Below are 22,139 nucleotides of genomic sequence, written 5' to 3' on the forward strand. Positions count from 1 at the left end.
CTTCAACCTGAAGAGCCTCTACTCAAACCAATCGGCACTCTCCTCCTAATCCATGGGATTCCAGCTGACAAATCCAGCTGACGTCATTACAGGGACCCCAGGCTCCTGCAGCCCAGAGCAAAGCCCCATTTACAAAATCTGCTGGGAGAGGCTTTACGGACTGTGCATAGCCTACTGGACAACATGTAAATGCTAGGTCTGTGTACACCCACAGTGAAATAGGACCTGTAAGCATGGGGTGCACTTTTAATCCTCAATCTATTTTGCAATGCTGCAGGCATTTTTTTCCCCCTGATAAATCCTCAAAAAAGTTGCAACACAGAGAAATACTTTTGACAAACATCTAACAGGTGTGATACATTCTAGGTATTCAAAACACATTTATTTTGAAGTATTCATCTGGCAATTTAGGAACCTTATGTTTTCACTATTCCCTATGAAGTGCATGCCAAACTGGAGGGCTCACGGAGCTGATTAAACCAAGAGCGGAACTCACTGTTCTAAGTATCTCAAGTGAGTTACAACTGAGTCCCTAACAGATTCTTCTGTGTGACGCAGAACAGATCCCCTCCCTTTGACCCAATGTTCAAGTAAAAGAAACTGTGAGTCACAGATACTTTTGGCTCAGAGACGTTACCAACCATCTTGAAATGAAGTTCGAGACTTTAAATTATAAAGGATTATCAGGAATAAACTTGGAATGAATGCTAGCTTTTCAAGTGTCAATCTAAGTGATGGCAGCTTTTATCTCATTCCATTCAGGCCTTGCAGATGGCTTAAATGTGCAATGATTCATATGATATAAAAATAGTAGAAAAGGGAAGAGCTACGAAGCAATGTTCTGCGAAAGTGTAAGGTTTTCAATCATCAATCTGGGCACAATGCAGACTAAACAAAACAAATTCCATTCAAACATGAAACTCACTAAGTTACTAAGACGGCATCATGGACACCAAAGCAATAAGCAATAAGCGTTAAGTGTCGATTACAACTAATGCTCACTCAAACACCTTCAAACTTGCCCCTTACATCTCACAGCTGGAGCCCATAAAACTACTTCTTCAGCCAAACTTAAAACCACCAGATCTGATCTGTAGGATGTCAGTGCATCACTCTGAAAGAAGTTAAAAAGATTGACTCTAGCTCCAAACCAGTTTTATATATAACTTACACATATAGTTCATGTAATATGTAATATTATAATGAGGTGGCAGGATAAATGAAAACTAATGATTATTTTTACGGCCTTGAAGACACAATTTAAGAAGGACAGAAGCCAGATTGGATCATTTTCTGCCTTGTAGTGAAAACCTACATTTTCTTTTAAGTTTTTTAAATTTATTTCTCTACACCCAAAGTGGAGCTCGAACTTACGACCCCAAGATCAAGAGTCGCATGCTCTTCCAACCAAGTCAGCCAGGTGCCCCCGAACACCTACATTCTTTAAAAGTACTAAGTCTTTAATTCTAGGGACACTTGGCAAGTTGAAAAAGTAAATTATCATTTCCAAAATTCTCAAGTCTTCTGACTTTATATTTTAAAACTGCAGTTTAATATACATAGATACAAATGCAGAAATCAGAAGCATGAATGAATTTTCACAAAGAAAATACACCCATGTAACTATCAAATTAGATGGAGCAACAGAACTTCAGGAGCACTCTAGTAAAACTGTCCCCTTGTGAAAGGGTCCCCACTACCCCAACTTCTAACTCCATAGGTTGGTTTGGCTGTTTTTGAACTAAAAAAAAAAAGGAAAGAAAAGGAATTATACAGTATGTACTCTTTTGTGTTTGTCTTCTTTTAGACATTCTGTGTAATACACATACACACACTATTGTTGTAATTCATCCATTCTTCTTTCATTTTATAAACATACAGGACTTATTGGAGCTGCTTCCAGTTTTTGGCTATTAAGGATAATGTTCCTATGAATATTCTTGCTACATTCTTGTCTTTTGGTGCAAACAGCCATTTCTGTTGGGTACATATGCACGTAGGAGTGGATTTGCTGGCTTAAGAACATGCATTAAGTTCAGCCTTAACAGATACCACCAGTTTTCCCAAGTGGCTGTACTAACTTATACCCAACTATGGATAACTGTGAGTTCTATTTGCTCTCAGTATTGTCATTTTCATTGTAACTATCCTGGCGGGAGGCAGTGGCACCATATTGTGGCTTTAATTTGCTTTCTTCTCTTTAGACCTCAGATCCTTTCTGCTTTCCACTTAGAGAATTTTGTTGGAAAGTGGGAACTCCTTGTTAAATAGCAACTATTTCTTGAGTGCCTACTATATCATGGACCATTCCGTAAGCCTAATAACAGTTAATACTTATATAGTGTTTACTATTTGCCAGACACTGGCCTATGCATTTTATGTATTTTAATTAATGTAATTCTTACAACAAACCCTAACAGTAGGCACTTTTTTTTTTTTTTTTAAACATGAGACTGTAGGAGGTATTATTTTTTACCTCACTTTTCAGATGAGGAATCTGAAAACCAGAAATACTGCCTAAGTACTGGATCAGGGTTGTTCAAACACAGGCAGTTTGGCCCCAGAGTACATGCTCTTAATCGTTGTGTCATGTTGTAATGCACATGTATCATCTTTTCTAATACTCACAATAATCTACGAGGGGGCACTATTATTACCCCAATTGACAGAGGCAGAAAGTAAGGCACACTAGGTGCCCAAGGTCACATATTAAGTAGCAGAGCAGAAACTGAAAACCAGTTGGCTGAATTTCATGTGCTAGGCCTCCTGTCCAGCATGGCACCCACACTTCCTCCTTCTCATTAGAAGGGAGAACATGTGGGGCACCTGGGTGGCTCAGTCGTTAAGCGTCTGCCTTTGGCTCAGGTCATGATCCCAGGGTCCTGGGATCGAGCCCCGCATCAGGCTCCCTGCTCGGCAGAAAGCTTGCTACTCCCTCTCCCACTCCCCCTGCTTCTGTTCCCTCCCCCCTTGTCTCTCTCTGTCAAATAAATAAAACCTTAAAAAAAAAAAATGTTTAAAAAAAAAAAAGGGAGAACACGTGTGGATCCCACTCTTTCTCAGGACCCTCACGGGGAGGAGCAAGACCTCCCCCTGGGCTGGAGGCAGGCATGGGGGCAAGAGAGGGAAAGCTATACAAGAATGACATGTATCCTATACCTTGAGGGAAGAGAAGCAGGTCAGGCCACAAAGGGAGGAAAAGCAAGAGTCAGATAACTGGCAAAGGCACACTGGTACTCACAGGAAAATAGCCAGACAACTACTAAACTGATATTCAAAGGGGCTGAGGAGCAGATTTCTGTACATAGTGGACATAGGAACATGAAATACCCACTGGGGGTGCCTGCGTGGCTCAGTCAGTTGAGCGTCTGCCTTCGGCTCAGGTCATGATCCCAGGGTGCTGGGATGGAGCCCTGCATCGGGCTCCCTGCTGAGCTCTTCCTTCTTCTCCCCACTTGTGCTCTCTCTCATTATCTCTGTCTCTCTCTCTCTCAAATAAATAAAATCTTAAAAACAAAAGGAAATATACACTGAATGTAATTAAACGAGATACTTCCCTATCTGACATCCCCAACTTTAAGTGTACCTCAATATCAACTACTAATTGCTGAACTAGATCAGATAGAAAAAGTAAAAGTTTTTCGGCTGTTATCTTTGTGAAAAGTGGACAGTAGAACTGTTTGTTCTGAGAAAAATCTCAGTGTACACTACCGGTTTGCTTTATTTTCTACTGTTAGCTACTGAGCCACTTTACTGACTGCATAAACAACCTCCCAAGGTTCTGTTCTTCCCTTCTGTGGTCATTTTCTGACCTAATTTATTCACTGGGCAGGGGATGAAACAGAAGAGGCTGGAGTCTGTGCACTGAGAGTTTATGGCGAGGGCTGGCCATGGCACCACTGATGCAATCCTGGGACTACTGTCTATATATCTACTCTTTAAACAATCCCGCTGCCCCAGTGAGGTCTAGCTATCTGTCCAAACTGCAGAGAAGGCCAGGGCTTTTTACACTGAAAAGCAAATCAGACTTAGAGTCTCAAAGCCTCATTCTAGAAACAAGGACTAAAAATGTTTTGTTTGGTTTGATGAACTCAAACTTCTAAAATTCCTGTAACTGTGAAATGGATTAATTTTCTGACTTCTCCATGAAACAGTGGAAATATTTTCACTATGTACTGTGAACAAATGTGCTGTTATGGTCTGAAAGAGAGTTCTGGGCAATATGAAATGAAGTATTACTTTCCAAGTCTCTATCATAGTAACACTTAACACGTAATCTGAGATAGTAAGGAATCTCTTAATAAATTCAGAAATAATATATTTTGTTTAATGAATTATGGGTTTTCTTCAATATTTATTTTTCCTTTTGTTTTCTGAGACGACATCATTTCTTATTTTACCTCTGTGAGGCTGAAGGGGAAGAAGAAGAAATTTAATTCAGCACAGCAAATTTCTTGAGAATCTGGTTCATGTCCGAAAACATCTACTAAATTAACCCATTTTAATGATCGTTTGTATAGAATTCTAGGTTGAAAAGAATTCCTTTAGAATTTTGAAGGCAATTCTAAAGTGTGTCTAGTTCCCCTGCTGCTGTTCAGAAGCCTGAAGGCATTCCTTTCCGTCGTTCTCTCTGGTTTGGAGACTGTCCAGTGTGTCTAGTGTTCTAAAATTTCGTAGCACTATGCCTTAATGTGGGTCTGTTTTATTTTAATCTATTTTGCTGGTAATTCTGTAGTCTCTTTTAAGTTGAAAATTAATGTCCTTCAGTCCTGGAAAGTTTTCCTGAATTATTTTGCTGATGATTCCCACCCTACACACATTTGGTCTTTCTCTCTGGAACTTGTATTCTTGGACACTGGATGTTTTGGATTGGTCCTCTAATTTTCTTATCTCTTTATTTGCTCTCTGGCTTTTGTCTCTATTTTTTGGGATAATAGGTGTTTAATTCCTTATCTGAAAACTTTGGAGCCAATGTATATCAGAATTCAGAATTTTTAGGATTTTAGAAAGGTAATAATGGGTATATAACTCATAATGTAACTCAATCAGACTTGGGACAGTGATATTTCTTTATGTGCATTCATACAAATGCAACAAAGATATATACAGGTTGTGAGTTTTGCTGCTAACTTATGAAAAATCACCTGATTTTCAGAACATTTTTGGATTTTAGAACTGTGGATAAAAGACCACAGACCTCTACTTCTTCAATCTCATCTTCCAGCCCTCCCACAAAGTTTTTACATTTTTTTGCCTTTTTTTTTTAAAGATTTTATTTATTTGACACAGAGAGAGAGGGAGAGAGAAGCAGGCTCCCCACTGAGTAGGGAACCCCATGTGGGGCTTGATCCCAGGATCCCAGGATCAAGACCTGAGCCAAACGTAGACAGACACTTAAAAGACTGAGCCACCCAGGTGCCCCTGTTGCCGTGTTTTTAATTTCAAGGGTTCGTTTTTCTTCTCTGAATTCCGCAGTCTACACCCCTTTTAAACTTCATTCTTGTTTAGTAGATGCAGTATCTTCTCTTTATCTTTCTAAAGCTATAGATTATTGCTTTGGTTGTTTTTGGAAGTAAAAGTTTCCTTTTATTCACAACTTCTTTTTTGTTTGCTTCTTTTTGTTCTCTATCTTGCACGTTGTAGGGTTCCCTCAGGAATCTAGCTATCTTTGGTTGTCTGCTTAGAAGTAAGAATTGAGTGGGGGAAGATAGCTAAAAAACTGATAGTTCTAAGTGGGTGGGGTGGAGGGGCATGAGGACTTTGACTCATTCCAGGTCTGTTAGGTAAGCAATTTGTTGGGGGAACCCCGACATGTCCATCTTCAAATCTTTCCTCTTGAGTCAGTCAGGCTCTCAGAGAAGAGTTTTCCAATCTTCTATCTAGAGCTGTCAGTTTCTGCAACTTCTAAAATTTTTGTGGTGTAAACGGAATTCTTTCTCAGATTTCTCCCACAATTGGCTTAGAAATAAGCTCATGTGGGTCTGCTAAGCTTGTCACTAACTGGGACATCTGCTTTCTAGCTTCCACAATTATTAATTCTCCTGTTCTTATTGGTTTATAGCCCTAAAAACACACAAACACAAAAACCATTTACTGCATTCTTGGAGGAAGCAAAATTAGACTGATATATTCAAAAGTAACCTGGAACTAATTCATGTTTGATAAAACCTTATAATACTGTATGTACATATGCAACACAGCTTATGTGTGTTTTGAGCTGACAAGTGTAAAACACTTTGGCAAATACTGCTTGCTTTCAAAATAACCTCTGTATCTCAAGAAGGAGAGCCTGCATTATAGCCCTTCGCCAATGCACACATAAAAGTCTGCAGGAGAATAAGCAGAGACCTCAAAAATGAGACATGGTTCTCAGCTAACAGCAAGCCTATAAATACAAAGTTTTTTCCTTTCTCTGTTCTTCAGAGACTGGAACTACTCCAGATATAAGCTGAGTATGATTAAATATTTTGGAATAAGGAGACATGACAACTAACTGCAATGTGGGATCCTGAATTGAATTTAGAACAGAAAAAAGGACATTAGTGGAAAAACTGATAAAATTTGAATAAGGTCTGTATTTTGCCTTACTAGTATTGTAACACTTTTTACTGCCTGGTTTTGAAAACTGTACTGTATCTAAGGTAATGACATTAGGGGAAGTTAGGTAAAGGATTATGCAGAAATTTTTTGCACTAATTTTGCCACTTTCCTGTAAGTCTAAGTTTATTTCAAAATAAAAAGTTAAAAAGAAGGGAAAAGGTATTTTGGGATGTCAGATTCTAAACCCTAGAGAATATTAAAACACAAAGAATGCCTAGTTGGTTTAATGACTATACACAGGCACAACTGTAGACAAATACTTGTATTTGTATTCCATATGCGGGTTGGACCACTTATAAAAGTCAGAAATGGGCGGAAAAGTCTATTCATTTCAAATTATTGGCATGGTGAAGAAAGAAACCCATTTAATCTGATACCACTATTATGTATTCCCAAATTAGAAACAGTTTGATTTATAAATCTCTCTTACTTACAGAAGGTAAGCCACACAGAGTATCATATCCTGCAGCATCTTCCCTGAAGATCTCATTGTTTTAAGAACAAAAGTATGATTCCTAGTTGGGTTCAATTTCTTTGGGATAGGGACTGGTCTTCAGTTAAGGTTTAAGTGGATCCTCCTCATAGGATGAATCAGGTATTTTTGCAATGTTACAGTCAGTCACATATGGTATAAGGGACATGGTTCTGAAAACTGCAAAATTCAAGATTAAACTTCTCAAAAGATAGCAGATATTTCTCTTAACTGCTAAAAGTAGAGCTGTCTTGTCAATCACCTTATAATTCAGACAGCTTTGAAATTAGGCAATTATTAACAAAGGTTTCACTTGGGAATATTCACATTAGTTCTGTTAAAGGAACCAGACTGTGTCCAAGAGGGAGTGACTCATGCCGATAAGCCCCAGTTCAGCAAACCCAAACTGAACTCCATTTCTTTGCTGGGCTCTCCCAGAAAAGCAAGGCCCAGGTCAACCAATCAGTACTTGCTTGCTCAGCACAAGTTACCTGACCCGGCTCTGAGACTTGCCTCTGTTCCATGTAAAGAAAGTGACCTTGCTTTAACCAATCAGCAAATGCCCAGTATAACTTCCTTGTTCCTGCTCCCTTCTGCCTATAAAATCTCTTGCTTCTGTACAGCTCTTCCAAGCTCCTTTCTATCTGCTTAGATTGGATGCAACCCAATTCATGAATCACTGAATACAGCCAATAAGACCTGTGTAATTTACTCAGTTGAATTTTGTTAACAGTTAAAAATTTACACAAAAGTGAAATTTCATTAATTTTTCTGTATTACATTATTTCAAATTTGAATGATTCAAATTTATATAAAATAAGACTGTGATGTATTTTATACCCAAGAAAATCTAATGGAAAGATCATTCCCAAAAGAGTTTTAAGCGCATCTAAAGGATATGTGTGTGTGTGTATGTGTGTGCACTTCAAAAATCATGGAGCAATACCTCCCAATGGGTAGAATGTCAGTTCTACAGGATGTTAACTGGTATTCTGTAGAAAATGGGATTTCACTGTTAAATAAATCTGGAAAATACTGGACTAAACAAAGTCAACAGGTTTCCTGTGAATTCTGAAGAGAGAGAATTCACCCTTCTCCCCAAACATGTATTACATATGTAATTCATTCATTTATTTTTGTAAAGCCGGCTATAAAATTCACTGACAAAGGTATGGCTCTTAGTGCACTAGTTCCTATGCAGCTGAGGGAAGGAAGATTCTCTCAGAAGAGAGAACTGGATGGCCCGTTCATTAGTATCGTTTCATAAATCAAGGTTGCCTAGGACACCGTCTTTGAAATAATTATATAATAACAGTACTGTAGCTAACGTTTACTGACATTTACTATGTGCCTGGCATTATCCTAAGTACTTGCTATTCATTTTCTCATTTAATCCAAAAAACCCTATCAGGTAGGAACTGTTACCACCATTTTTACAGATGAGGAAAATGAGCATTAGAGTTAAAATTTTCAGATGGTTACACATTTAGCAAATGGCAGGAGCTGGGAGCTAAACCCAACTCAATCTGATTTCCAGGGCTCAAGCTCCCTAACCACAATCACAATATTATATAATAAAGTTTTTTCTAAAACAACTTTAAAAAACAAATTTCAGTTTTTCTTGGTAATATTTTTTTTTTTAAAGATTTTATTTATTCATTCATGAGAGACAGAGAGAGAGAGAGAGGCAGAGGGAGAAGCAGGCTCCCAAGGAGCAGGGAGCCCGATGTGGGACTCGATCCCAGGACCCTGGGATCATGACCTGAGCCGAAGGCAGACGCTTAACCATCTGAGCCACCCAGGTGCCCTCTTGGTAATATTTTTAAAAAGTGGGTTGGGATACTTTTCATTAGGTCATTTTACATTGCCTTAAAAAAGGGGGGGGAGGGACTACAACCCATGTTGGTCCACCAACTAGATTTGTTAGCATTGGAAACATTTTTATAAATGTTTATAATGGAGTATATGATGGGTTAAAACCTGGTGGAATTAGATCATATGAATTCCTTCTTAAAGAGTAAAAATGCCCTCATATGATCAAATAATTTTCTAAAAAGTGAAATCTTGGCCCATATGCTTATTTACTGAAAATCAAGGTATTTCACATTGCTAAAACTTGTGATAGAACACTTGTGATATACTGAACATAAAATTATTTTATCTAATGCCACCACCAGACACAATTTTTGGGGCATGGAAAATTGAATTTATCTCTCTGTAGAGCAATTCACTAGTCAAGAAAAATTACCTTTAGATTTAGTTATTTTAAAAAGAAATGCTTATGTATTTCCTTTGTGTATCTGAATACTGCTATGACAACCCAAATTCTGAGAATCTAGTCTAGTCTGGGCATTTAAATGTAAGCGAACATTTTTTTTTTTTTCAATTAACTAGTAATTCAATTTTCTTCAGAAAATGTCTCGTTCCATTTTCTCAGGTCAAAGTGCTGTTAAAAGGAATTACAAAGGCATCGTTTGCGTATGTAGTAGCATCATGAACTGGTATCACACTGTGAAACAAAAACCATAGCAAGTCACTTATTTTTTTAAACCAGGAGTGAGAATCATAGAAAAATTAGACATAATGTAAACTAGTGAAACACACACAGAAGATCACCTCAATTAAAAACTTCATCCTTAACTGAATGCTTCTCTAATATTTTAATGTGCATTTTAGAATGAAAGAAATCTGTTTGTATGTTCTAGGTGGAGTTCTTAGGTTTAAAGTCAAACAATCAGTGGAAGCTAAGAAGACCATCCCCTGTGGATGCTTTTTATTTTTTATTTTTTTAAAGATTTTATTTATTTATTTGAGACAGAGAGAATGAGAGAGAGCACATGAGAGGGGGGAGGGTCAGAGGGAGAAGCAGACTCCCTGCCGAGCAGGGAGCCCGATGCGGGACTCGATCCAGGGACTCCAGGATCATGACCTGAGCCGAAGGCAGTCGCTTAACCAACTGAGCCACCCAGGCGCCCGATGCTTTTTATTTTTTATAATTTGCATGGGGAAGCAGAAAAAAAGCATTTGGCTGAAAGCAGATTTCCTGAGTTCCGGCTCTGTTACTAGCTAGCTGTAACCTTCCGTGCTCAAGTCACTTAGAACTGTTGACCTCTGTTGTAAAAGGAAGGCATAAAATAATTTCTAAAATCCATTTTAGCTTTAAAACTCAATGATTCTAATCAGTTTACTGACTTCAAAAAATAGTACAAAATATTTATGAAAAATGTACAACCCTTTAGACAAGTTAAGAAAATCCATGCCCCCAAATGAATCATTAGTGCTTCTTTATTCTGGCCCTAACACAGGAGAGCAGGAAGGGGCAACAGAGCACAGAATTACCACTCCCAGCACTGTTTAGTTCTAGTTGCTTTTGGCAGGGGAGGGCGGTGGTGGGGTGGGAAGTAAAAGTAAATAAAAGTAAAAGTAAATAAAAGTAAAAGTAAATAAATGAATGAAGACACGCAAGGGAGAAGCAGCAATAATCATGAGGCTAACAATATTAACAATATGTTGAAAGGTGTCTTGAGTGTCATGAACCAAAGGGCAATTTTCTCTATTCAAAAATATCCATGTCTGGGGTGCCTGGGTGGCTCAACTGGTTGAGCGTCCAACTCTTGATTTCGGCTCAGGTCATGATCTCGGGGTTAGGATTAGGTGGGATCAAGCCCTGCATCAGGCTCCATGCTCAGCAGGGAATCTGCTTCTCTCCTTTTCCTTCTGACCCTCCCTCCTGCTCTCTCGTGCACTCTAATAAATAAATAAATCTAAAACAAAAATATCCATGCCTGGCACTAAGTGTGGTTTTCTGTAGCAACTCTTGCACTTTCAGACCAGCCTACAGTTTGCTCGTGGATCCAGCTTTGAAACTGCCAAGATGATCACAGGCATCATAACTCTGATAAATCGATAACAATTGTGAATGGTTTGTGTCAGCTCAACATCTTCTCCCTTTTACTAGTCTGGAGGGAAAATGAGGGACTCTCTTGGAAGAGTGGATAGTCAGATGAGTAAATTCCTCTGTGGTCCCAGGCCTTCTAATTCTAGCTTGGAAAAAGACATGCTAACGAGAATGCCTATGCTGCAAGGCTGAGGGTAATACGGCCCATGACACACAATATGAGAGAAAGATTTGGGCCCCATCTTTCCCATTATGTTATAGAAATCCTCACTTGGGCAAATGGACCCATGTTAAGGGCTAGCACTTCTTGGCTATGTTTTAGTGGGATACCAATCCAAAAGGCACTTGCAAGTAAGGGAGTCAGTGGGTAATTCCATGGAGGATGGTTAGACGGATCTAATAGAGAAGTGAGACAAAAGCTGGCTTCAACTCCAGAGAAAGGGCATGCAACAAAGCAAAGAAACAGGATGGTGGACAGCATGGAGTTCTAGTTATCTTTCATACAGAGGTGTGCTTGAATGCCACCACTGAGGAGGGCTGTGAGGTCTACAGCTGACCAACAGAGTAAAGGCGGGCCCCCTCAGCTGTGCCTTCAAATCTCTGCTTTAGAGCCATCAACAACTCTGTTCAAATACTTCAAAAGATGTTATTAACATTTCCTAACATTTCCTAACCAATCACAGAAAATGCTGGACCTTTATAAGCTTCTATTTTCTTCACTCAAAAAACACTTATCAAACATCCATTATACGCCAATGGGAGTAATTAGAGGGCAAGTAGTAACTCCTGCCCTCAAGGAAAGTATAATCTACTAGGTGGGTAGAATATGCATACAAACACAAACCTCATCTGAAGATTACTCATCAAAGCTTGTCTACCTCAAATACTTTAGTCACTTATGCCTGCCAGCATTTGGAAGAGTATCTAAACATGTAACAACTGAGGTCCTTTCTTCTCTGCAGGAAGGTACAGGGGTAATCAGGACCCCTGACTGTTATCTCTTTGCTAATGCACAGTATGGGACAAACTGACTATCAAAACAGGCTCTTGTCTTAAGGGCACAAGAAGCTTCTAGCCAAATGTGAAAATCAATTTCTGAAATACATTTTAGAAATAAAATTCCAGATTTCATTATTTCTCATTTTTGTAGAAGTTTTTTTTTTTGGTTCCCTCACACAAGATGAGACTATTCAACATAAACAAAATCTCTATTACAGTACAGCTGTGGCTCACAATAATAAAAAACACAAACCAAGGACATCAAAGGACAAATAATTTTAAAAGATGGTTTAAAAAAGGCAATTAAAGGGGCTCCTAGGTGGCTCAGTTGGTTCCAAGTGTCCAAATCTTGGTTTTTGGCTCAGGTCATGATCTCAGGGACCTGAGACTGAGCCCGAGTTGGGCTCCGTGCTCAGTGGGGAGTCTGCTTGAGATTCTCTCTCCCTCTGCCCCTCCCCCTCTGCTGTGTGTGCACTCTCTCTCTAAATAAATAAAATCTTTTTTTAAAAAAAGCCAATTAAAGAACTATTTAAGCCAGTAATTTCCCAAACATTTCTAATTTCTTTTCAATACAATCCTGTCAGGTAGGCACTGCTGGCTTCATGTAATAGATGAGGACTCCGAAGTTTGGGAGGTGAAATAATTTATTCCTGATACAGTTCTTGCACTGAGGAGGACACAATCTTTGACTGTGCTCTCTTTGTTTTACTTATTTAACCAGCTGTTCTGTGCATTCTACTGTGGCAGCTTCTCTTCCATTCATCCCTCCTCTACATAACTGCTGCAGCCCCCTGGGCCAGAACCTCAGAAGACTCTTTCCTAACTGGTCCCCCTGTTTCTCCCCTCACCTGGTATATGCAACACATAGGTCTTCTGGAAGCACAGCTCTGCTCACTTCCATTTCCTTGCTCAAAAACCTTCGATAAAGTCATTTCTCAGCCGGGCATTCAAATACTCTTCCCAGTTTGTACTCAAGCGACTTTTCCCCCCACCTTATTTCCCTCTGTAACCACCAAACACCCCAAACTTCAGCCTATTGGAAACACATGCTTTTATTCAAGGACATTTTGATCTCGTCCATCTATCTAACTCTGCTTTGAGAAATGACTTTCCTAATTCTTCTCATCATGTTCTAATTCTGTGCATGTTCCAATTCTAATCACTCTTAATATGAGGACCAGATCAATGCCACCTGCATCTAGAAGCCTTAGCTTCTCCCTCCTCAGACCTGCCATGGCACACCTTATCTCCTTTAACTACTTCCGATAACCCGAGTAACAGTTACTGAGTAACTATTAAGTGCCAGGCACTGTGATAAATCAGAGAATGCAAAGATGAACTAGAAGAACTTTTTTTTGGTAAAGCTTAGAGTTTAATTAGGGAGACAGAAGACAACAAAAAACAACATCTTGTAAGTTCCACAAAAAGTGGTCAGCTCAGGAGTCTACCTGAGCCTAAATGAAGGATAAGCTTGGCTTTGCCTAGGAAAATCAAGCAAGGCTTCCCAGCAGAGCTGACACTTGGGCTGAGTAGGAAAAGATGCAGAGGTGCCTGCTCTCAGGACCAGCGCATATACATACACTGCCTCCCATCGCTGAGCTGGAGTCAGGGAATCCAAGCAGCAGAATGGAGAGAACAGACTCTGAAATCCCCGACTGTAAAACCCTCACATACACTAGGACTAGTTTATGAACTACAATAATACAGTGTTTGTGGAAGCAATTGTTAAAATGTTACAGAAATTTAAGGTATCATTTCTTTGTAAATAACAAAGCTTCCTATCTACCTTCTGGATTTAATTGGCCACAGGAATTGCCGGATCCATTTTAAGAAACATGTTAGTAGATAGTAAAAGTTTAACAGAATAATCTATAATGTTGTCAAATCTGTTTTATGATGTACTGCTCTACTGCTCAGTCTCTCCCTCCATACACACATCCCCCCCCAGAACACCCACACATTCACAACTTACCAAGCAAATGTCTTAAGAGCGGTGAATTCACACTCCCATTTAAATGTACACTTAAACATGTAAGAAGCATCTTCAACCAGAGCCTCCTAATAATTTCCCATTTTATTGTTAGCAACTTCCTAAAATTATAGAACCTGTGCCCTCTCTGTTTGTAGACACAGCTCAAAGGATTTTCCATTTCCTCCTCAGCACCAATAAATTCCCAGTCCATACACATGGCTTCCTACTTTTATTTCAGTATTTCTTTAGGAACTCAAATTGGTCGATACAATGCAAAATTATGTAGTGAAGAGTTTTGAATAGGGATGGGGAACAGAAGTCTTCACCGTATATACTTGTATTAAGGAACAGAACTTGCCCTTCACCCTGCCATTAGAAACCTAGAACCGGGCATCTCAAACAATGGGAGATGGTGGCAGGAAGGGACAATAAGCAGGAAGAGAAGCGGGCCGTGGGGAGGAGAGGCGCAGGGAGGAACTGTACAGCCAGCACCAGGACAGGACTCGGGGAGGGCACTGTTGGCTCTGACGGCCTGAACAGGCCAGTGACTCCTCTCCCCAAAACAAGACGACGGTAAGGAAGCTGGACAAAAACTGTCCCACAATCATTTCACATTCCGGAAATCAAAGGCGGATGATAAAGAAATTTCTTGAAAAACTGCTAGAGCTTAGGGTAAGACCAGCAAGAGGCCACACACATCGCCGCCACGCCGTCCCTGCCCCAACGCCACCACCGATCCCTCAGTTCTGTGGGAGAGCACTTCGTTTTTATCAGGACAGGGCCAGGGCCATGAGAACTAGCAGCTGTGCTATCAGAAGGGGTAAACTCAACTTGGGGCATTTGGGGCAGGGGTGGGCAGTAGAAAACCCACAGCTCTGTTGGCTAAAAGTGGCAAGTTTGGTAGGCCCTAACAGGGGAAATTTAGTTCTTCTATCTTGAGCTTGTGGTCTGAATGAGGTGAGTGGTGGAGCAGCCAGCAATATGAAGGGGAGACCCTGGAAAAAATGAGAGAATTATAGAGGAGCTAGACATGCTCTCCTCATATCTGTGGCCAACGGTGAAACCATAAGCATGAGGAGGGGAGACATGAGAGAGCCCAACAGACAGAAAAAGCCAGGCAGATCTGAGAACTGGCTGAACTCTGAACTCACTTCCCAACCCACAAAGAGATGGATCGAAAGAGTTCGGCAGAAGCGTTACAAGCTTGAGCTGCTTCAACACAACCTCTGCCCAAATCCCTGGCTGACCAATGAGCTAGGGAGACACAGGGCTAACGCCTAGCCAGGCAAAAAAGTAGAAATGAGAGGGAAAATCGCTAAGATTTTGTGCAGAAACAGCAGTGGCTGCACACCATCAAGAAGTCACAGTCCACAGTTTAAGTTCAAGCAAATTACTTAAAACATACACACATACACACACCTACACCTCTAAAAAAAATAACACTTCAGAGTTCCTGCAATATATTACTAAAATGTCCAGTTTAATAAAAAATTACAAGACCTGTAAAGAAACAGGAGAGTATGGCCCAGACTCAAGAAAACAAGCAGTAACTAGAAAAGGACCCTTGAGTGGGCCTGGATGTTGGACTCAGCAGGTGACTTCAAAGCGGCAGTGACATATGTATTCAGAGAATTGAAGGAAATATGATGACAAGGAATCTCAACAGAGAAGCAGAAATCACAAATGAGAATTCTGGAGTTGGAAAGTACAGTAACTGAAATAAAAAATTCACTAGATGGGGTCACAAGCTAGTGCAATGTGGCAGAACAAGAGTGAGTGGACTGAAAGAGGCATTAACAGAAATTCTCCAATCTAGTGAACAGAAAGAAAAAATACCAAAGAAAAATGAACAGAACGTTAGATTCTGTTTCGATTCAACTCAAAAACAAAAAACTAGAACTTGAACCTGTGGGTGACTGACATCAAGTTCCCAACATATTTGTGGTGAAAGTCCCAGGAAGAGAGGAGAAAGAGAAAGAACAAATAGTTGAATAAATTATATTCAAAAACTTCCCAAATTTGATAAAAAATATTAATCTACCGATCCAAAAATTTCAATAGATTCCAAGTATGATAAAAATGAAGAGATTCCCCCTAAACACATCAGAGTCAAACTGCTCAAAGCCAAAGATAAAATAAAAATCTTGAAAGCAGCAAGAGAAAAACAATTCATCACAGAAAGGGGAACAGTAGGATTAATAGCTGACTCCTGAGAACGAGCTCGTTCTTGTCAGAGGCCAGAGGGCAGTGGAATGACAGGTTTAAAGTGCTGGGGAGTGGTGGAAAATGGTCAACTAAGAAAGAATTCTACAGTGAGTAAAACTATCCTTCAAAAATGAAGAAAAAAATAAAGACATAGTTCCTAGATACCCAAAAACAGAAAATTTGTTTCAAACAGACCTAGTCTACAGAAAATACTGAAAGACATCCTACAGGCTGAAAGGAAATGGTAACAGAATACAACTCAAATCCACAGGAAGATACGAAGATTACCGAAAATGGTAACTTTCTTTGAAAATATAAGATTCTTTAAAGTAATAATTACAATACTGTATTGTTCCATTTCTTGTCTCCATCAATATTCTTGTCTTATCTATTTTGTCTGATATTAATAAAATCACTTCAGGTCTCTTATGATTACTGTTTGTATGACATCTTTTTCCTTCATTTTGTCTCAAACTCTTTGAATCTAAGGTGTGACTCTGGTAAAAAAAAAACATACAACTGGATCTTATATGTATAATACAGATGACAATAATAGTACAAAGGATGGTGAGGAATGAAGATGTATTAGACCAAAGCTGCAATATTTTACCAGAATAAGACACACACACGTGTGTGTGTGCACCCACAAGTAAGCAAGCATGTGCACACAACAGTAAATTATAAGTTGAAGATGTAATCCTTGATTAAGAACTAAGAAAATATAAAAATAACAACATAAATAACTAATTAAAAAATCACAAAGGGATTTAAAAGGTACAATTAAGAATTATTTAACAGAGGGTGCCTGGGTGGCTCAGTTGGTTAAGCCACTGCCTTCGGCTCAGGTCATGATCCTGGAGTCCCAGGATCGAGTCCCACATCAGGCTCCCTGCTCAGCAGGGAGTCTGCTTCTCCCTCTGACCCTCCTCCCTCTCATGCTCTCTGTCTCTCATTCTCTCTCTCTCAAATAAATAAAATCTTAAAAAAAAAAAAATTAAGAATTATTTAACAGAAATCAGTAAAGAAGGAATAGAGGAACAATAAAAGATAGGAGACATAAAACAAGTAGTTAAATAGCAGCCATAAATCCACCCATATTAACAATTACTTTAAATGTAAATAGACTAAATGCTCTGATAAAAAGGCAGTCATTTTCAGATTGGCTAAAGTAAGATTCAGTTTTATGGTTTTTTTTTTTTTTTTTTTTTACCAGAGACACACCTTAGATTCAAAGAGTTTGAGACAAAAATGAAGGGAAAAGATGTTATACAAACAGTAATGATAAGAGACCTGAAGTGATTATATTAATATCAGACAAAACAGACTTAAGAAATAATGATAGAAAAAGAGGGAGGGACATTTCATATTGAGAAAAGGCCAACTGGTTAGGAATAGTCTGTAGGAAAGACCATCTACTAAGCCTTAAAACAAGTCTCAATCAATTTTAAAAAATTGAATCATACAAAGTATGTTCTCTCTCCACAATGGTATTAAATTATAAATCAAGAAAAGAAAGTTGGGAAATCCTCAAACATTTGGAAATTAAGAAACACATGTCTATATAACCCAGGATCACAGAAGAAATCATAAGGAGAAATTTAAAAATACCTTGAATGAAAACGAAAACACAATATATCACATTGTATGGGAAACTTAAGGGGAAATGTATAGCTTTAAACACGTATCAGGAAAAAAAATCTAAAATCAATGATCTGGGGTCATAATCCCAGGGTCCTGGGATGGAGCCCCAGGTGGGGCTCCCTGCTCAGTGGGGAGTCTGCTTCCCCCTTCCCCCTCCTCGCCCTCCACTCAAGAGGCTTAAAAACAAACAAACAAACCTAAGACCAAATCAAACTCAAAGCTAGTAGAAGGAAGGAACTAATAAAGGTCAGAATGGAAATCAATGAAATATAAAACAGAAAAACAACAGATTTTTAAAAAAATCAATGAAATCAAAAGCTGGTTTTCTGGAAAGATCTGCAAAATTAATAAACCTTAGCTAGACTGACCAAGAAAAAAAGAAGGCACAATTACCAAAATTAAGAATGAAAGAGGGGATATCACTACGATGCTATAGAAATTTAAAAAAGGATTATATGGGATTATTATTATAATTAACTTTATACGAACAAAATAGACAATTTAGATGAAAAAGAAAAATTCCTAGAAAGTCACAAATTACCAAGATTTGATGTGAAACAGAATATAGAAATAAAAATAGAAAAAGGACAGATAACTAGTAAAGAAATAGACTTAGTAATTAAAATACTTGATAAAGCCTCAGATTTATATTTTATTCCTGCTTTGCACAGTAGTTCTGGTAAGACTGTGAATTCATAATCATTTGAAAGTGATTTGGAAATGCAGCCAAGATAGCAGCCAATATATTCATGATTCTAGAACAAATGCTACTGAATCCTCATCTGTTACCCATCATGCTTACATCTTCCTAATAAATTGTCTACTGTAGCCCATTACTTATGAAGTATAAAACTATGTGCTTATATTTAACGGATCAACACTGAAAAGATAACATGTTTTCAAGGAAAGAATGGATTTCTTTGTGGTCTAATATCTAATAAAAGAAAATGGAAAGTATTTGACGGTTAAATCCATCCTTATGCAACAAAAGCTTCCACTGTAAGGCTCTTTATTGGGAAGTAAATGATATCAAGTGGTTTAAAGGCTGAATAAAGCTCTCCTGATAATCTGAAACAGGAAGGGCAAAAAGAAATCTAAAAACCAGACACAGATCTTTCTATCCAGAGTACAGAACATGTTTATCTTTGGAGATAAACCAGCAATCCCACAGACAATATGACTTCCTGTGTATTGATATATATGTGATATATACCTACTGGATGATTTTTGACATTTCTTTTACTTTAGCAAGTTAGTAGTAAAAGGCAAAACCATAGAGGTCGGCTGGGGCCCGGGATTAATAAACCAAGTACAGAGTTTGGATTTTATTGTAAGTATGTGAGGGAACTGTTAAGAGTTAAGCAGGAAAGTAACATTATTTGCATGAGAAAACAGAGCACTATGTTGGCTGCTGTGTGGAGAAGGGACAGTCAGGCAGGCAGCAATAACACAGGAAATAAGCCATGAGGCCTGGACCAGCATGGGGATGACGGTGATGATACCATACATGACTTCAACTCTTTTAAATCTCCTAGCGGCCAGCAGAGGCAGGTACTGCTGTCTTCCTTTTCTAGGTACAGGTATGTATTTGTCCTCACTGAGCACGCCAACACAGAAAGAGGTTAATAAAATCATGCTGCTAAGCAGGGCCCAACTCAAACCCAAGAAATCTGGCAGAAGAGCTGAGCTGTTAATCATGTACACTACCTAGTTAGAGTATTAAGATAAAGAGAATAGCTGAAGAGAATGCTTCGAGTTATAGTTACTGGACTTGCAAATGCACTGGATGTGGAGATGAAGGAAAGAGGGAAGACTCCTAGGTTTTGCTGGAGCAGCAAGGTGAAGTTAGTAGTATAATTATATAGAGAGAGAACATAAAATAAGAGGAAGGGATGGTCCTAGGACCCGGGCCTGGAACGCTGCAACATTTAAAAACTGAACAGAGGTGGGCGTGGGTGGCTCAGTCTGCCTTTGGCTGGGGTCGGATTGAGCCCCACGTGGGGCTCCCTGCTCGGCGGGAAGTCTGCTTCTCCCCTTCCCCCTCCCCCGCAAGCTCTCTCTCCCAAATAAATAAATCTTTTAAAAATAAATAAATAAATAAAAATTTAAAAAATTTAGGGGCACCTGGGTGGCTCAGTCGGTTAAGCGTTTGCCTTTGGCTCAGGTCATGATCCCAGGGTCCTGGGATCGAGCCCCGCATTGGGCTCCCTGCTCAGCAGGAAGCCTGCTTCTCCCTCTCCCACTCCCCCTGTTTGTGTTCCCTCTCTCGCTGTGTCTCTCTCTGTCAAATAAATAAATAAAATCTTAAAAAAAATTTTTTTTTTTTAATTAAAAAAATAAAAACTGAACAGAGAGATAGGAACCAGCAAAGGGGACTAAGAGAGAACTTCCAGTGCATAGGAGCGAAACAGGGGGTGTGCCAAGAGCAAGAGACTGAGTATGTCCAGGAGGAGGGAGGAAGCAATGTGCAGAACGCTACTGGGAGGCTGTATACAGTGACAACACAGGAGGGACCACAAGGTGTGGCAAAATGAAGCTTCCTGGTGAAACTGACCTAAGTGTACCCTCACCTTGTGTTGTCTGCTCTGTCTTTAGACCCTAAGCTCCTGGGCAGTGACTGTGATCTCAGATTCTCAATACTTACCTTCTAATTTCAACGCAGGGGGTAGAAATGAAATTACACACATTCTATGTAGTGTCATGTAGATGCTAAATTAATTCAAAAGGTTTTCTGGCTGATGATTCAGGTGAAGATTTCAATATGATGGCAGGCACTCTTCCATTTCCCACCTCATAGTTCACATACCGTGAGAGATCCGTTTTGTGTGCTGGGTGAGTTGCTACTCTGCTCCCCGTGGGCTTGCGTACTTCCGTAGAGGGTCAGGTTATGCTCACTGGTCTGGCCGGCATAGTCCTGAGTGTGTGGCACTCCATATTCTGTGGGAATTCCATTCTGTGGAGGTGGTGGAAACGGGATGGTAGTAAAAGGCTGAACCATTGCGTCAGGAGTTGTTGTTGGCTCCTGGTTACCCTAAAACAAATAGTGGAAGAGAAAATAAGGAGAAAAAGTGACTTTAAGTTCTCATTACGTGACTATTTTTAAGGTGAGTATACAAAATTCTCTGAGTATTCTCTCTTCGTTCTGGTAAAATGGAAGGCTTACTGCCTCAGGACTGGGGCAAACACTGCCATACACAGAGATGTATATATGTAGCCACGCAAACATACACCCAACTTTGGTCAATTTGTGGTTCTTAAACAGGTCCACGACCATATTAAAATTGATTAGTTACCAAAGAGTCAAAAATTTTCCTTTAAACTAAGTTTAAAAAAAGTGCCAGGAAATTTCTCACACAAGAAGTATTCACAACAGTATGGAACCAGCTCAAAGACACACAAATCAATCAATGAATGAGCAGAAAATATCCAGATAGACACACGCATATACAGTCAGTATTAAGTCATCAAGTCAATTCAGTAGGAGAAAGGAAAGCCTTTTTAACAGATAAAAAACTGAATACCTACTGGGAAAAAAAAAAAAACCTAAACTCATCCCACATATGCAAAAGTTAACTGGAAGAGATAACAGACCTAAATATAAGAGTGTTTTAAAACTCTGAAACATCTAGAAAAAAAGAGGGTAACTGTCAAAATTTTGCAATAAACAAAGAATTCTTTGGTCATAAAAAACAAGAACCTTTGAAGAAAAACTTGATAAACCGAACTCCATCAAAATTTAAACATTTCTTGCTCTTTGAAAGGTACCACTAAGATAATGAAAAGACAAGATGGAGCATGGGAGGCAGCATTCACAGTACACATATCTGGCAAAGAACTGTTACAAATCAAAATGAAAAGAACAAAGCATCTTTTTTTTAAGATGGGTTAATGACTTTATTTATTTTTAAAGATATTATTTATTTATTTGACAGAGAGATAGAGAGAGAGAGCACAAGTAGTCAGAGCAGCAGGCAGAGGGGGAGGGAGAAGCAGGCTCTCCGCCGAGCAGGGAGCCCAATGCGGGGCTCGATCCCAGGACCCCGGTATCATTACCTGAGCGGAAGGCAGACGCTTAACCGGCTGAGCCACCCAGGTGCCCTGGGTTAATGACTTTAACAGACAAACTCCCACAAAAAGATAAGCAAAAAAAAAAAAAGATATACCAATGGGCAGGAAATACACGAATGTGTGGCTCAACAACATTAGTCATCAAGAGTATGAAATTAAAACGAAACGAGCTACCCTTTCACACCAATTACAAGGGCCACAAGACTGAAAATACCGAATGTTGACAAGGATGTGGAACAACAAGAACTTTCATATACTGCTTGGCAAAGTGTAAAACAGTATAT

The 22,139-nt window shown here is 39.2% G+C and overlaps 1 protein-coding gene across 1 annotated transcript in view; it reads right to left on the bottom strand.

The window, feature by feature from the left end:
- The window catches only part of RBFOX2 (RNA binding fox-1 homolog 2), a 274,449-nt gene that overhangs the window by 42,951 nt on the left and 209,359 nt on the right, over positions 1-22,139 (bottom strand). The window contains exon 3 of the mRNA XM_081818997.1: positions 20,594-20,818. Within this exon, the coding sequence (XP_081675123.1) occupies positions 20,594-20,818 (225 nt within the window). The remainder of the gene's footprint in view (positions 1-20,593; positions 20,819-22,139) is intronic.

Source organism: Leptonychotes weddellii, chromosome 5 (assembly GCF_054177405.1).
Source record: "Leptonychotes weddellii isolate Sample4059 chromosome 5, ASM5417740v2, whole genome shotgun sequence".
In the NCBI taxonomy this organism is placed as follows: domain Eukaryota; kingdom Metazoa; phylum Chordata; class Mammalia; order Carnivora; family Phocidae; genus Leptonychotes; species Leptonychotes weddellii.